Source organism: Cokeromyces recurvatus, assembly GCF_025118155.1.
Source record: "Cokeromyces recurvatus strain NRRL 2243 chromosome Unknown BX663scaffold_14, whole genome shotgun sequence".
Classification (NCBI taxonomy): domain Eukaryota; kingdom Fungi; phylum Mucoromycota; class Mucoromycetes; order Mucorales; family Mucoraceae; genus Cokeromyces; species Cokeromyces recurvatus.
In genome coordinates this window covers 409,488-422,044 of record NW_026251400.1, presented here as the reverse complement: position 1 = coordinate 422,044, position 12,557 = coordinate 409,488, and the positions used below count along the sequence as shown (strand labels likewise).

The following is a 12,557-nucleotide window of genomic DNA, read 5'->3' as shown; positions in this document are numbered from 1 at the left end:
ATCTACTTGTAACATTTTTTTAGGAACACAAAACACTGAGTTTGTAAACTAGTAGATTCGATTTGCTATGCTTGTTTTTTTTGTTTTTTTTTCAAGCCACTTGTTGTTACACTTTTTTTTTTTTTTTCTTTTAATCTATAGATTATTAATAATGATGATGAGAGAACCTTTAGATCATATTGCTGAACTTTTTGGTATTAGATCTATTTACTTAATATAAAATAGAGTGATTTACTTATTTTTAAATAGATGAACATTTAAAAAATCCTACTAATTCACCTGCCACATTTGATCCTTCACCTGCTTTCTTGGATATATTAAAAACCAACAAACAACAAGTAATGATTTAGATCTTTTTTTTTTTTTTTTCTTTTTTAACTTCATTCATTAGCTAATTCTGTCCTTTTTTTTTTTTTTTTTTTTTTTTTAGATTACTTCAATTAATGATGTACCTGTTCAACAAATACCTAAGAATAGTTTAGTTCGTTTTCGTTGCATGATCCAAGATACAGGATTAGGCCAAGAAATGTTCATTTCAGCTTATGAAAAATTAGACAAAAATGGAGTTTCAAAATTACATTGTAATCGTTATACGGATGAGCCAATGGATACAGAGGTAAATATATGATTGTTTGATCGACTTGAAATGTTGAATGTTTTAGATTAATCACCTATTGTTACTTAGTTTAATGATCAACATATTATTCAAAACGAACATCTTTGTGAGCGCACTCTTGTTTATTGTGTTTCTCCACCTGGTGAGAATCAATGGTCAAAAAATGCTCATAATTTAAATTCAGATTCATTAAGTGATGGAATGAATCAACTTGAAATCAAAGAATCGAATACTATTTCGACCAAAAAATATCCTTTACCAGAACAAGCTCATGTTTCAGCTATTGTTAAATTTTACAATGATATGGGTGAATCAATTAAAGTGGGACAATTAATTGAAGTGATTGGTATCCGTGGACAAGATTTACAGAGACAACAAGATGAGGAGGAGGCAAATCATGAATTTGAATCAGTATTAAATTTATTTTCAGACATGCCCGTTATTCATGCCATTGCTTATAATAATCTTGAAGAGGCTCAAAGTAGTCCTCTTGCTAAATATGACGACATTATGGATCAGGCAAATGATATCCGCACTCAATTAATTGACTATATTGCTATACACGCTTTAGGTGGTGATAAGTTGGCAGCTGAATTTGTTTTATTACAACTATTATCTAGAATGTAAAATCTTACAGATTTTTTTTTTTATTTATTGAAAATAATACTAACAATTTTATATTAGTACTCTCAAAAACAGTGGATTGAAAATTGGATCTTTTACTTTGAACGTGAGTGGATTTTCTTCACATAAAACAACTGAATCGGATAAAAAGAACTCAATGCTAGCCTTGAATAATCCAGTAACAAAAACAGTAGCAGATGTATTAGAGAGTTTAACTGTCCATTCAGTCAATTTACCTTTGACAATCGATATGCTTAACAAGACACGATTTTCGCCCAAGAGTGTTAACGAAAACTTAGAAGCCGGTTTACTTCAATTAGTAGATGGTACTGTTCTTTTAGTGGATGAAACTGTATTAGATGAAGGAAAACTTGTAGATTTAGGTGTTCGAAATTTCCAAGCACTTCAAAACTTGATTCAGCACCAAACATTAACTTACGAGTTCCCTTATAGTCAATACAATTTTGATACAGATATTAATGTACTTTCATTATCTACTTCAAAATCAATGCTTCCTGTAAGTTTATATAACAAAAAAAAAAAAAAAAAAAGTGAACGATATACTAACTATAAATCACTTAGAATCATTGCTCTATTCCTCTTGAAACTGTTATTTCTCTTGAAAATAATAACAGAGAAAAGCCCTCAAACGAAACATTAAATCTTTTCAGAAAGTTTATTCATACAGCTAAATATTTACAATATGATATTTCTGATGCTGTATCTGAGGTAATTTATTGAGCTTAGCTATCTATCTTTTATTCTTAATTCTTTTTCTTTTCTTTTTTTTTAATAGTATATTCAAAGTTCCTTTGTAAATGAACGTAAAGTAGCTTCTGAGAAAGGTATAGAGTTGCCTTCACAAGAAGATTTGATGCTTCGAATGAACTTAGCTAGGTAAAAGAATAACATGTATATAAATATGGGAATTAGATTAGACTTATATATATATTCTTTTATATAGATTGGCTGCTGTTTCATTTGGTGAAAATAATCTTACTCAAGAAAGATATGATTATGTTGTTGATCTTGATAAAAAACGTAAAGCAAGATTGTCAAATTAGCTCATTCATTGTAAAAATATAATTACAAGTCATTTTATTATTATTTTTGTTTACTACTTATTATTTTCTTTTATTGCTCAGTAATAAACATATAAAAATGTGTATATATAGTATATGTATGATTATGATTATTGTTATTATTATTTTTTTTTAAAAAAAAAAAGAAAACTTGATTTTATATTAAGGGAATTATAGTATGCTAATATGTAGATATTATTTTATGTATGTATGTATGTATGTATGTGTGTGTGTGGTAGAGAGAAGGAAGATGATCATACGGTAGTAAGATAGAATGATTAATTTAAAGCAGTTGTATGTTGTAATGAAAGAGAAGCATTTGAATTATTATTAGTAGTATTAGTATTAGTATTATCTATGTCCTTTTCGTCAGTTATCATTACACCTTCATTCACGGATACTTCTGTTCTATCAACTACCTTTGACACTATCCTTTGATTATCACCGTTAAAGAACAATGTATCGACTTGAGAATAAGCCAATTCACCAATTTCAGTGATATCAAGTCCATCCAGCTCAACCTGATGATCTACACGAAGTGAGAGACCCGGGATATGATCCATGATGTATAAAACGATATAGGTGATAGTAAAGGACCAGGCAGCACCCGCAGTCGCCTCAGCGAGTTGAATAGGGACTTGCATCCAATGATGACCATATACCCAACCCCCAGCGATCTGTGGAGGGCTTGAATGACCATCCAGGGCAACTATAGAGGGATCTGCAAAGATACCAGTCAAGAGGGAGCCTACATAACCACCCACACCATGAATAGCAAATACATCCATACTATCATCAAAACACATACGATCCTTCAAATGAACTGCAATATAACAAAAGATGGCACCCAAGAAGCCTATGACGATGGCCGAGATAGGACTGACGAATCCAGAACCAGGTGTAATCGTCACAAGCCCAGCTACAGCCCCTGAACAAAATCCTAAGGCAGAAAATTTATGATGAGTACGATAATAATAATCAAGACACATCCAAGTGATAGCCCCCGTACAAGCAGAAAGATGAGTGACGACACAAGCCATAGCAGCGCGTGCATTCCCTGCCAAGGCAGAGCCTCCATTAAAACCAAACCAACCAAACCAAAGCAAGGCGGTACCCAAGACTACATTGGATACATGATGAGGTTTAAAATTTCGATCATGACGTTTACCAAGTATAATAGTATAAGCTAAACTACTAAAGCCACTCGTGATATGAACAGGGGTACCACCTGCAAAATCGAGTGAACCCAATTGACCACTCCAACCATGAATACCCCAAGCAGCATAAACGATAAAATCATATACTAATGTAGACCAAATAAACATGAAAAGAATCATCGGCAGCAGACGACCACGTTCAGCAGCTGATCCAATGACTAAAGCAGGAGTTAATGCAGCAAACATACCTTGATATGCACAAAAGACAATATCTGGAATTTTAGGACTACCAATAGAGGGTTCACCTAATACATTTCTAAAGAAAGCATTATCTAAGTTTCCAATCATGGATGAAACTGTTGTTTTTGAAAATGTCAAACTATATCCTAGAACAAACCACTAATAATAATAATAATAATAATAATAATAAAAAAAAAAACAGGTTACTATTATAATAATTAAGAATATAATAAAATAAGTTGTTATTACTTGTATAGATACAACAACAAGTGATAGGACAGAACACATAATAAGTGATAAAGCATTTTTCTCTCTAGTCATACCAGAATAAAAAAATCCAATACCAGGGATCATAAGCCAAACTAAAGCCATCGAGAATATAACAAAAGTAATATCTCCAGGCTCATAAGAAGATAATAATGTCTTTTGTGTATTTGTATCCATTTAATAGACTATTAGGCATAGAAAAGAAAAGAAAAGAAAAGAAAGAAGAAGAAAAAAGAGGAGGAGGGAGTAGAATCCTTATTAATTAATTGCTCCTTTATTTTTTTTTTATTTTTTTTTTTTTTTGTTTATTGAATTTAGCATTAAGGAAATACTTCTTTTGATAATTGAATACAAAATTAATGTATGACCGTTAGTACTACTAACTATTGTTATGTCAAACTTTATTAGCACATGCATGTGTATGTGTGTATATGTGTGTATATGTATGCAAATGTGTGTGTGTGTGTGTGTGTGGCTTTTACTTTTTCAGATATGCTTAATTATATTTTAGATAGTTGAGATCTTTTTTCGTCTAAAATAGCCTTACTTAGCTAACGATGAGAGTTCAGATGGGTCGGTCAATTTCCCCCCCCCACCTTTGGTTTACCTGAACCAGTCTCCGAAAAGGAGTAAAATGCTTGAAAACATAGTTTTTGTTGAGATCTAAAACACGCTCTAAGACCCTATTTCATTGAAGTGCAAATACTCTTTCGCTTACTCTAACAACAGAAAGTTTTTTTTTATCTTTAGGAATGCTCCAATTATTGAATTGCTTACAGAGACTCATTATAATATCCTTGGGGATAGCGGTAAGCTTATAAGGTGCTTTGTGTAATTTCTTTTTTCTTTTTTTCTTGAAGAAGAAGAAGGGACATTCTCGTAGTTGGCATCATTGTTGGCATTGATATTGGTAGTATCGATAATCGAGAAAAGAGAAGGAATCAAACAAGTACACCATCCAACGGTATCTTTATCTGGTCGTCTTTAACACAAGGAAATATTCTGTGTTTCTGAACAGTATTAGTATTTTTTTTTTCTTTACAAGTTTGGCAGAATGTCCCGCACTATATGAAGAGTCGTCAAATTTGAAAAGAATTTTGCTTTCAACCGATGAAACTCATTCAGTAAAAAGGTTATTGAAAGAAGTCAAAAAGAGAAAATGCCTTTTTGTGAAAAGGGTTATTTTAACCCTTTAATTATCTTTTATAATAGGTTTACATTCCTTATTGGTAACCTTTGCAAGGATAAATCAACTATAGGACTTTCGCCATGGAGTATCTATCGTGCCATTAATAAATTGCAAAAAAAAAAAAAAAAAAAAAAAAAAAAATACTCACTTCGTGTACCAACTCTCGCACTCACTTTTACAAGGTCGATAACCGCATCATTATCTCTCTCTTTCTCTTCTTTATGGGCAGCAATATTCTTCTAAGCAGCATTTGTCGTCTTACGTAGGGTCAAATCAACTATTCCTTTTTCACGGATCACTCCAACAATTGTAACAGTTATGCTTGTGAAGACTCGAAAAGGAGATTAATATTATGTCAGGAATCTCACCTAGAAATGCTGCTCTTCTCAATATTCAAGTTAAATTACTGCACTAATAATAACAGCGGTCAACAGGATATAAAATGAACAATAATAAATAAATCTTTCTTACTTTTCCCACGGCTTTTTAAAATAAATATATTCATAAAATATCTTTCTTTTTCTTTTCTTTTTCTTTTTTTTTTCGTTTTACAAGAACAAAATAAAAAAAAAGATGACTCACTATAAAGATGATTATGTATATCAACAAGGATTTGGAAATCACTTTTCTTCTGAAGCATTAAAAGATGCTCTCCCTAAAGGCCAAAATACACCACAAAAATGTCCTTATAATTTATATGCAGAACAATTATCAGGTACTGCCTTTACTGTGCCTCGAACTCATAATCAAAGAAGGTAAATAAATAGTATCTTCTTCTATTTTTTTTTATTTATATTTATAATGATTTAAACAATGTTTATTTTGCTTTGAATCTAATTTAGTTGGCTTTATCGTATTCGTCCTTCTGTAGTTCATGCTCCGTTTGTTACAGATAAAGCAGTAAATCAATTATTAGTTTCCAAGTTTAGTAGTGAAGATATCTTAATTACACCTACTCAAATTCGTTGGAGTCCCTTTGATTTACCTTCATCCACTGAAAAGGTGAACTTTATAGAAGGTTTAAAATCAGTAGCAGGTGCTGGAGATCCTGCTTGTCGTAGTGGATTAGCTGTTCATATCTACTGTGCAAATGCAGATATGACAAGGACTGCTTTTTATAATTCGGATGGTGATATCTTGATTGTACCACAACAAGGTGTACTTGATATATTTACTGAATTTGGTAAGATGAAAGTGCGACCCAATGAAATTGCTGTTATTCAAAGAGGGGTTCGTTATACTGTTAATTTACCTGATGGGCCATCAAGAGGTTATGTATTAGAAGTCTTTGGTGCTCATTATGAGTTACCAGATTTGGGTCCAATTGGTGCTAATGGTCTTGCTAATCCAAGAGATTTCTTGACTCCTGTTGCATGTTTTGAGGAAGAAGATAACGTGACATGGGATATTATTACTAAATTTAATGGTCTTTTATTTCGTGCAAAACAAAATCATACACCATTTGATGTTGTAGCATGGCATGGCAATTATGCTCCATACAAGTATAATTTAAACGATTTCTGTGCTATTAATAGTGTTTCATTCGATCATTTGGTAAATAGAGATATAGATATGTATATACATATATAATGTAGATATGTCATATTCAGCTTATTATAATAGGATCCTTCTATCTTTACTGTGTTGACTGCTAAATCAGATACACCTGGTGTGGCTATAGCTGATTTTGTTATCTTCCCGCCTCGCTGGGCTGTCCAAGAAAAGACATTTAGACCCCCTTATTTCCATCGAAATTGTATGTCAGAATTTATGGGACTTATTACAGGTGATTATGATGGTAAATCAGATGGCTTCTTACCAGGTGGTGCTTCTTTACATAGTATCATGACTCCTCATGGTCCTGATGCTAATGTCTTTGAGATGGCAACTCAGGCAGAACTTAAGCCAGTTTATGTAGGTAAAAATAATCAAGCCTTCATGTTTGAGACCTCCTTTATGCTGTCTCTTACTCATTGGGGTCTTAAGACATGTGGTAAAGTTCAAGAAGAATACTATAAAGCATGGGAAAAATTGGAAAATAAATTTAAAAAATAATAAGAATACTATTTATTTATTTATTTATTTATTTTGTTGTGTCTGGCAACCAATCTTGAGCTACACTACCTTCTCTTCTTAAATAACGTACCATCATTTCAAATGTATCATCATAAATATTAAAATGGCCTAAAGCCATCATTTGATCCGCTAATCCAGTAATAGCTTCTACTTTTTTACGTCTTGAACTCTCTTCATCCTCTGTCAACTGAGGCTCTGTATCCTTTGCTTTCTTATTTTTATTCTTTTTTTCAAGCATCTTTTGTTTCCAAGCAGGTAGTTTTTTTGGCAATGAATTGGCTAAAGATGTTAAAGCTTCTTGAACACTTTGTCCTGGTTTTAAATATTCCACTAATGCACGGTACACATCTGTTTTCGTTTGAGGGATCGTTGCTTGACGTTCTGCTTCTTTAAGTGCTTCTTCACGTTCACGTCTTTCGTGTGCTTCCTTTGCTTTATTCATATCTTTACGTGAAATACCTTCCATCCATTTATCATGAAATGCTTGAGGATCTACTTTATTGCGTACATAATTACCGTTCTCATCCACACTACCTTCTTCTAACTCTTCTTTCATATTAAAGGCTGTAATCTTGGGTCCCTTTGGTTGCCCATTTTCAATATCATCGTCGTCGTCATCATCATCATCTATAGCATCACGATCATAAGAATCAAATTCTTGTCCTTCAATTTCTTGCTTTGCCCTTTTATTCGTTGCTTTCCCTTTGCCATCATTAGAACTCTCTGTTGCACCAAACATATCAAAATCTTCACCAGAAGGTATCTTTGTTGTTGACTCTTCTTTTTCTTTCTCATCATCGGAGTCACTACTGCTATATATACCACCTCCTACTTCTTCGTCATCACTATCATAGACATCAAAATTAACAGCACCACGTCGTTTCTTTCTTTCTTCAAGTTCATCTTCATGATTAAATTCAAATTCGGTATCATCTGCAGAAGAGGATGATTTTGTTCTTTTATCAAACCGAACACGTTTTGAAGAAGAAGGTTCTCCTTTTATATCAAAAGTTCTTTTTAAACCAGACATTTAATATGTATATATATATTCGTATGTATAACAAGCGAAAAAAGAAAAAAAAAAGAAAATGAATATATAGGAAGGAAAACAAAAATAAAAATAAAAAAATCGTCACTTGAGGGTGGAAGATATAAATGTATACATATCATCTAAAAAATAAAAATAATAAAAAAAAAAAAAAATCTTTACTATTTTTTATTCTTTTTTACAAGAAAAAAAAAAACACAAGTAATTTAGATAAACACATGGATAAACCTTCACAAACTAAACCTTATGCTGGACTAGTCATTTACCGTACACAAAGAAATATTGAGTATTTATTAATTAACGATTCATTTTCAAATAAAAAACATTGGTTTTGCCCAAAGGGTCCGATCATTGGTAATGAGGAAGATATAAAGTAAGTTATATAGAAGGATATTTTTTGAACACTGAACTAATCAATAATTTTTTATTTATTCATTGTTAGATGCGCACTTCGTGAAACTTTTGAGACAACAGGTTTGAAACCATCAGAACTACACATTGAAGAAGGATTTGCCATTGAGCTTAAATATCTATCCGGAACCAAGTAAGTAGTAGTAAAGCGAATAAAACTTAATATAGAATTAGAATATGTATTCAATTTTATATTATTATTAAAAAAAATAGACCTAAAAAAGTGAAATATTATCTAGCTGAGCTTATTAATAACCATGTTCGATTATTGCCTCATGCGGAAGGTGTCCATTTCCAATGGTTCAATCAAGTCGCTACTTCTGAAAAGGTTATTTTTAAGACGATGCAAGAAGTTTTTAAGCATGCTCAGACATTTATTGAAACAAAGCAACGAAAAAAAAAATCGATAGCTCATGCAACTTCCTCCGTCATCAATACAGCAGCAGCAACAAAAACAACAACAACGAATAATAATCGCACAACAACTCAATCTAATGGCATAGATCAAGTTAGATCTGGGATGAAATCTTTATCCATTAACAACAAAGAACATAATAAATCTAATTATAAATCACATAATCAACAGCAACAGCCATCATTGTCCCCACTTTACAAAACCAGATTATGTGAACGATTTGAGTTGGAGGGAAGTTGCCCATACGGTACCAAATGTAACTTTGCTCATGGTGTTAATGAATTACGTGGCAGAACTGATCTACAACAACAAAGCAATTTACAGAAAGAAGATCGTAATGAGATGTTTGAAAATCAATTATTTAAAACAAAGTTATGTGAAAAATATATGAGAGATAAATTTTGTCAATATGGACCTAAATGTCATTTTGGTAAGTTTGTTGGTTATTGTTAGAGAGGATTAAATAATAAAAATATATACTATATATACTTTTTTTTTCTTTGTTTTTGTTTAAGCGCATGGAGAAGAAGAGTTAAAGACAAGACCTAATAAAAAGACATTAGAGGAAGAAATAATAGATTCAAGACAAAGTTACAGCAATCGTCATCTGGATACCCCACATCATAATTCCTCTTTTGATCAATGGAATAAAAACGAAGCTAATAAATCAAACGATGCTCCCTGGAAATCACAGACAATGGATAAGTCATCTTCTAATAACAAAGTATCTCATCAAGAAAGTAGAGCTGATAGAAAGACATCTTGGAGAAACTCTATTTCAAAAACTGTAAATAATCCAGAAGACCTTCCTCGGCCCACTTCTTTTATTGATCATCATAAAAGTCTAATCAATGGAAAGGAAAAACATAATAAACACTGTATACAAGAAACAAATGAGAAATCTTGGATGAAAATCGTTCAACTTTCTAAAGAAGAGCAGGATGAATTATTAGAGAGGTAACATTCTTTTTATATTACATAATCACATTGGCATAGGTTTACTCAAGTAGAATAAAAATACATAGTCATCCATTAAAAGAGAATAATAACCAGCAACAAGCAACGACTAAATCAGCACAAACAGAAGCCATTATTTCAGATTTAAAAAGTTTTTTCGCTATGCATCCTACAACGACGACCTTATTAAATGGAAAGTTAGCAGAGGATATTAAAGAAGTGACCAAGATTGAAATGCGTAATGACTTGTCAAAGAAAAGATTACTTTATATTCTACTAGTGAGTTTATTAGAGGAAGATAATCAACAGCATTCTATATTAACTGTTTTAAAGTCAAGAAGTCATTTATTTAAATCAGTAAGTCCATTCTTTTCTTGTGTAGGAGCATTGAATTCATTATTATTATTATTGAATCCTGTCCATAGTTTGTCAAGTCTAACACAGATCAGTTATTACTATTGAAGGCATGGGATAATTTGGTTACAAATCGTAAACCCATCTTAGTAAATAGGACAGCAGCTGCTTTATCCTATTGGTATGATTCTGAAATGATAGAAGAAGATGTATTCTTGGAATGGTACAATACACTTGAAAAGGGAAGCCTAATAGAACAAAAATGTGTCAAATTCATTGAATGGTTAAATGAACCAGATAATAGTGAATGAATAATAAAAAAAAAAGACTTTTATATTATTTTATGAATGATTTACAATACAAGATAATATATAAAATGTATATTTTAGTTGTCCTTATTAGTATCTGGTTTAGGACTACCATCACCTCTACCTCCCATAGTGTCACGAGCACTACCAATGTATTGTAGTATTTAACGTTAGAATAACTTCTTCTTCATCATCACTATTCAATACTTACAGTCTCATTAATTCAGGGTTACTCATCATATCTTGGAGATTAGGCATACCACCACCACTCATCATTTGTTGAGCCCTAAATAAATATATTTGGTATCAATACAATGAAGGAAATAAAAGTTCATTATATCTATTTACATTCTACTGATTTCGGGATTATTCATAAGATTATCAAGGGCACCGGATTGCATCATTTGTTGAGCCATATTCATTAAGGCAGGATTGTTAAGAAGGGAACCAAGGTCAGGCATACCACCTGCACCAAGGTTAGGTAAACCTCCTTGATTAGAAGATGAACTTGTGTCAGCAGAACGTTCGACACTATGAGCATTCATCTTTGATTTAGCAGTGGCTAAAGAGTTTTTGATAGTAGCATTGTTAGGATCAAGTTCCAAGCCCTTTTCATAAGCCTCAACTGCTTCATCGAACTTATTCAAGCAGAAATAAGCATGACTAATTCGAAACAAAAAAATATATACACATACATGTTAGAATAGGGTAGGATAATAAAATTTACATGAATTTTTCTTTACCCCATACGGCTATATGCTTTACTGTATTTAGGATCAATTTCAATTGCCTTTTTAGCGTCATTAACAGCCTTTTCATGATCCCCTTGTTGACTATAAGCAGCAGCACTATAATAGTTGTGAGTAAATTATGTGAATATCATCATTGGCCTCAAATACTTACCGGTTAGCATAATAAACAGCATTTGTACCATCAAGCTCGATAGCTTCGGTATAAAGCTTAATAGCTTCAGGATAATTACGTTCAGTTACTTTACGATTACCCATTGCCTTTTTTTCTTCTGCAGCTTTTTTATTCTCTTCACTAACAGACTAATAAAAAAGGAAAAGAAATATATATATATATATATACTTTGTTAATTTTGACTTCTTCACAATATAGAACTCGAATTTTATAAACATACACCTAATTAACACATGTACAAATATAGAAGAAGGGTTAATCCCGTATTTAAAACATTACTTTTTTTCTTTGTTTAAAAATTAAATTTAAACTTACTTTCAGCTTTGGTAGAAGACTATAAATAATACACGCGTCTTTTAGTCATGATGTTGTTTTTTTTAAAAAAGAAAAAAAAAGGAATGTATATATTACCTTATCAGCAGTAGCTTTCTTTGTTTTAAGGTAAACATCAAAAATAGAAAGCAAAGTAGCAGGTTTTGTGGAATAGAGTTTTTTTTGTTCTTCATCTGAAGCATCTACACCAAAGGCTTCACCAATGCATTGCATAGCAACTTTTTTTTTGTTTTTTTTTAAAAAAAGACAAGTTAATTTTAGCTGCACCATTTAATTATCAACTTATTTTACCTTCAATTCCTTCAGTATCATCCTTGTTAATAGTTCCATCTTCACAAGACTTTTGTAAGAAATCAAGGATAGAGAAAACAAGAGCTTTTTTATTTTCAGGTGTAGACATGGTTAATTAAGTAGGGAGAAAAAAAAAAAAAGAATTGAGAGAAAGAAATTTTTAATGAGAGAAATTCAAAGAAAGAAAGATAAGAAAAAATTTGTTTCATTGGCTGCTTAACTTTCTTGATAGCTGATTTTAAATAATTAAATTTGTTATAAAAAT

General features: G+C 31.6%; 6 protein-coding genes across 6 annotated transcripts; 3 read left to right on the top strand and 3 right to left on the bottom strand.

The window, feature by feature from the left end:
• The first annotated feature begins 116 nt into the window (after nucleotides 1-116).
• BX663DRAFT_511135 (putative alanine racemase-domain-containing protein) lies at nucleotides 117-2,417 on the top strand. Its single transcript, XM_051527850.1, has 7 exons — nucleotides 117-338; nucleotides 431-616; nucleotides 686-1,239; nucleotides 1,301-1,757; nucleotides 1,823-1,969; nucleotides 2,037-2,137; nucleotides 2,205-2,417. Exons 2-7 carry the CDS (start codon nucleotides 497-499, stop codon nucleotides 2,302-2,304), a joined length of 1,479 nt encoding a protein of 492 aa, XP_051382442.1. The 5' UTR covers nucleotides 117-338; nucleotides 431-496; the 3' UTR covers nucleotides 2,305-2,417.
• A 183-nt stretch (nucleotides 2,418-2,600) lies between these two features.
• BX663DRAFT_543446 (ammonium transporter AmtB-like domain-containing protein) lies at nucleotides 2,601-4,773 on the bottom strand (the record flags this gene model as incomplete). Its single annotated transcript, XM_051530844.1, has 4 exons — nucleotides 2,601-3,878; nucleotides 3,969-4,081; nucleotides 4,594-4,669; nucleotides 4,705-4,773. 4 exons carry the CDS (start codon nucleotides 4,771-4,773, stop codon nucleotides 2,601-2,603), a joined length of 1,536 nt encoding a protein of 511 aa, XP_051382441.1.
• Nucleotides 4,774-5,681: 908 nt separating this feature from the next.
• BX663DRAFT_511132 (homogentisate 1,2-dioxygenase) lies at nucleotides 5,682-7,317 on the top strand. Its single transcript, XM_051527849.1, has 3 exons — nucleotides 5,682-5,930; nucleotides 6,018-6,729; nucleotides 6,799-7,317. The coding sequence occupies exons 1-3, from the start codon at nucleotides 5,749-5,751 to the stop codon at nucleotides 7,228-7,230; spliced, it is 1,326 nt and encodes a 441-aa protein (XP_051382440.1). The 5' UTR covers nucleotides 5,682-5,748; the 3' UTR covers nucleotides 7,231-7,317.
• Nucleotides 7,259-8,281, bottom strand: BX663DRAFT_552369 (uncharacterized protein; the record flags this gene model as incomplete). The annotated part of the gene is made up of 1 exon (XM_051531360.1): nucleotides 7,259-8,281. The coding sequence occupies one exon, from the start codon at nucleotides 8,279-8,281 to the stop codon at nucleotides 7,259-7,261; it is 1,023 nt and encodes a 340-aa protein (XP_051382439.1).
• Nucleotides 8,246-10,918, top strand: BX663DRAFT_76035 (uncharacterized protein). Its single transcript, XM_051532318.1, has 7 exons — nucleotides 8,246-8,408; nucleotides 8,485-8,672; nucleotides 8,742-8,843; nucleotides 8,924-9,555; nucleotides 9,641-10,082; nucleotides 10,136-10,439; nucleotides 10,508-10,918. The coding sequence occupies exons 2-7, from the start codon at nucleotides 8,518-8,520 to the stop codon at nucleotides 10,745-10,747; spliced, it is 1,875 nt and encodes a 624-aa protein (XP_051382438.1). The 5' UTR covers nucleotides 8,246-8,408; nucleotides 8,485-8,517; the 3' UTR covers nucleotides 10,748-10,918.
• On the bottom strand, nucleotides 10,683-12,427 carry BX663DRAFT_75858 (uncharacterized protein). Its single transcript, XM_051532317.1, has 7 exons — nucleotides 12,293-12,427; nucleotides 12,080-12,219; nucleotides 11,648-11,796; nucleotides 11,488-11,592; nucleotides 11,093-11,407; nucleotides 10,956-11,030; nucleotides 10,683-10,888 (listed from the first exon to the last, which is right to left on the bottom strand). Exons 1-7 carry the CDS (start codon nucleotides 12,399-12,401, stop codon nucleotides 10,822-10,824), a joined length of 960 nt encoding a protein of 319 aa, XP_051382437.1. The 5' UTR covers nucleotides 12,402-12,427; the 3' UTR covers nucleotides 10,683-10,821.
• Between the last annotated feature and the right edge of the window lie 130 nt (nucleotides 12,428-12,557).

What these genes read in the sequence shown, in the direction of transcription:
- BX663DRAFT_75858 (XM_051532317.1), bottom strand. Translation starts at nt 12,401, where the DNA reads ATGTCTACACCTGAAAATAAAAAAGCTCTTGTTTTCTCTATCCTTGAT. An exon ending in AAAGCATATAGCCGTATGGG is followed by an intron (nt 11,408 to 11,487) that starts GTAAAGAAAAAT and finishes GTTTCGAATTAG; the next exon opens with TCATGCTTATTTCTGCTTGA. An exon ending in AACCCTGAATTAATGAGACT is followed by an intron (nt 10,889 to 10,955) that starts GTAAGTATTGAA and finishes ATACATTGGTAG; the next exon opens with TGCTCGTGACACTATGGGAG.
- BX663DRAFT_511135 (XM_051527850.1), top strand. Translation starts at nt 497, where the DNA reads ATGATCCAAGATACAGGATTAGGCCAAGAAATGTTCATTTCAGCTTAT. An exon ending in CTTCAAAATCAATGCTTCCT is followed by an intron (nt 1,758 to 1,822) that starts GTAAGTTTATAT and finishes TAAATCACTTAG; the next exon opens with AATCATTGCTCTATTCCTCT. An exon ending in TTTCTGATGCTGTATCTGAG is followed by an intron (nt 1,970 to 2,036) that starts GTAATTTATTGA and finishes TTTTTTTAATAG; the next exon opens with TATATTCAAAGTTCCTTTGT.
- BX663DRAFT_76035 (XM_051532318.1), top strand. Translation starts at nt 8,518, where the DNA reads ATGGATAAACCTTCACAAACTAAACCTTATGCTGGACTAGTCATTTAC. An exon ending in GGTAATGAGGAAGATATAAA is followed by an intron (nt 8,673 to 8,741) that starts GTAAGTTATATA and finishes ATTCATTGTTAG; the next exon opens with ATGCGCACTTCGTGAAACTT. An exon ending in TGGACCTAAATGTCATTTTG is followed by an intron (nt 9,556 to 9,640) that starts GTAAGTTTGTTG and finishes TTTTTGTTTAAG; the next exon opens with CGCATGGAGAAGAAGAGTTA.
- BX663DRAFT_511132 (XM_051527849.1), top strand. Translation starts at nt 5,749, where the DNA reads ATGACTCACTATAAAGATGATTATGTATATCAACAAGGATTTGGAAAT. An exon ending in CGAACTCATAATCAAAGAAG is followed by an intron (nt 5,931 to 6,017) that starts GTAAATAAATAG and finishes AATCTAATTTAG; the next exon opens with TTGGCTTTATCGTATTCGTC. An exon ending in GTGTTTCATTCGATCATTTG is followed by an intron (nt 6,730 to 6,798) that starts GTAAATAGAGAT and finishes TTATTATAATAG; the next exon opens with GATCCTTCTATCTTTACTGT.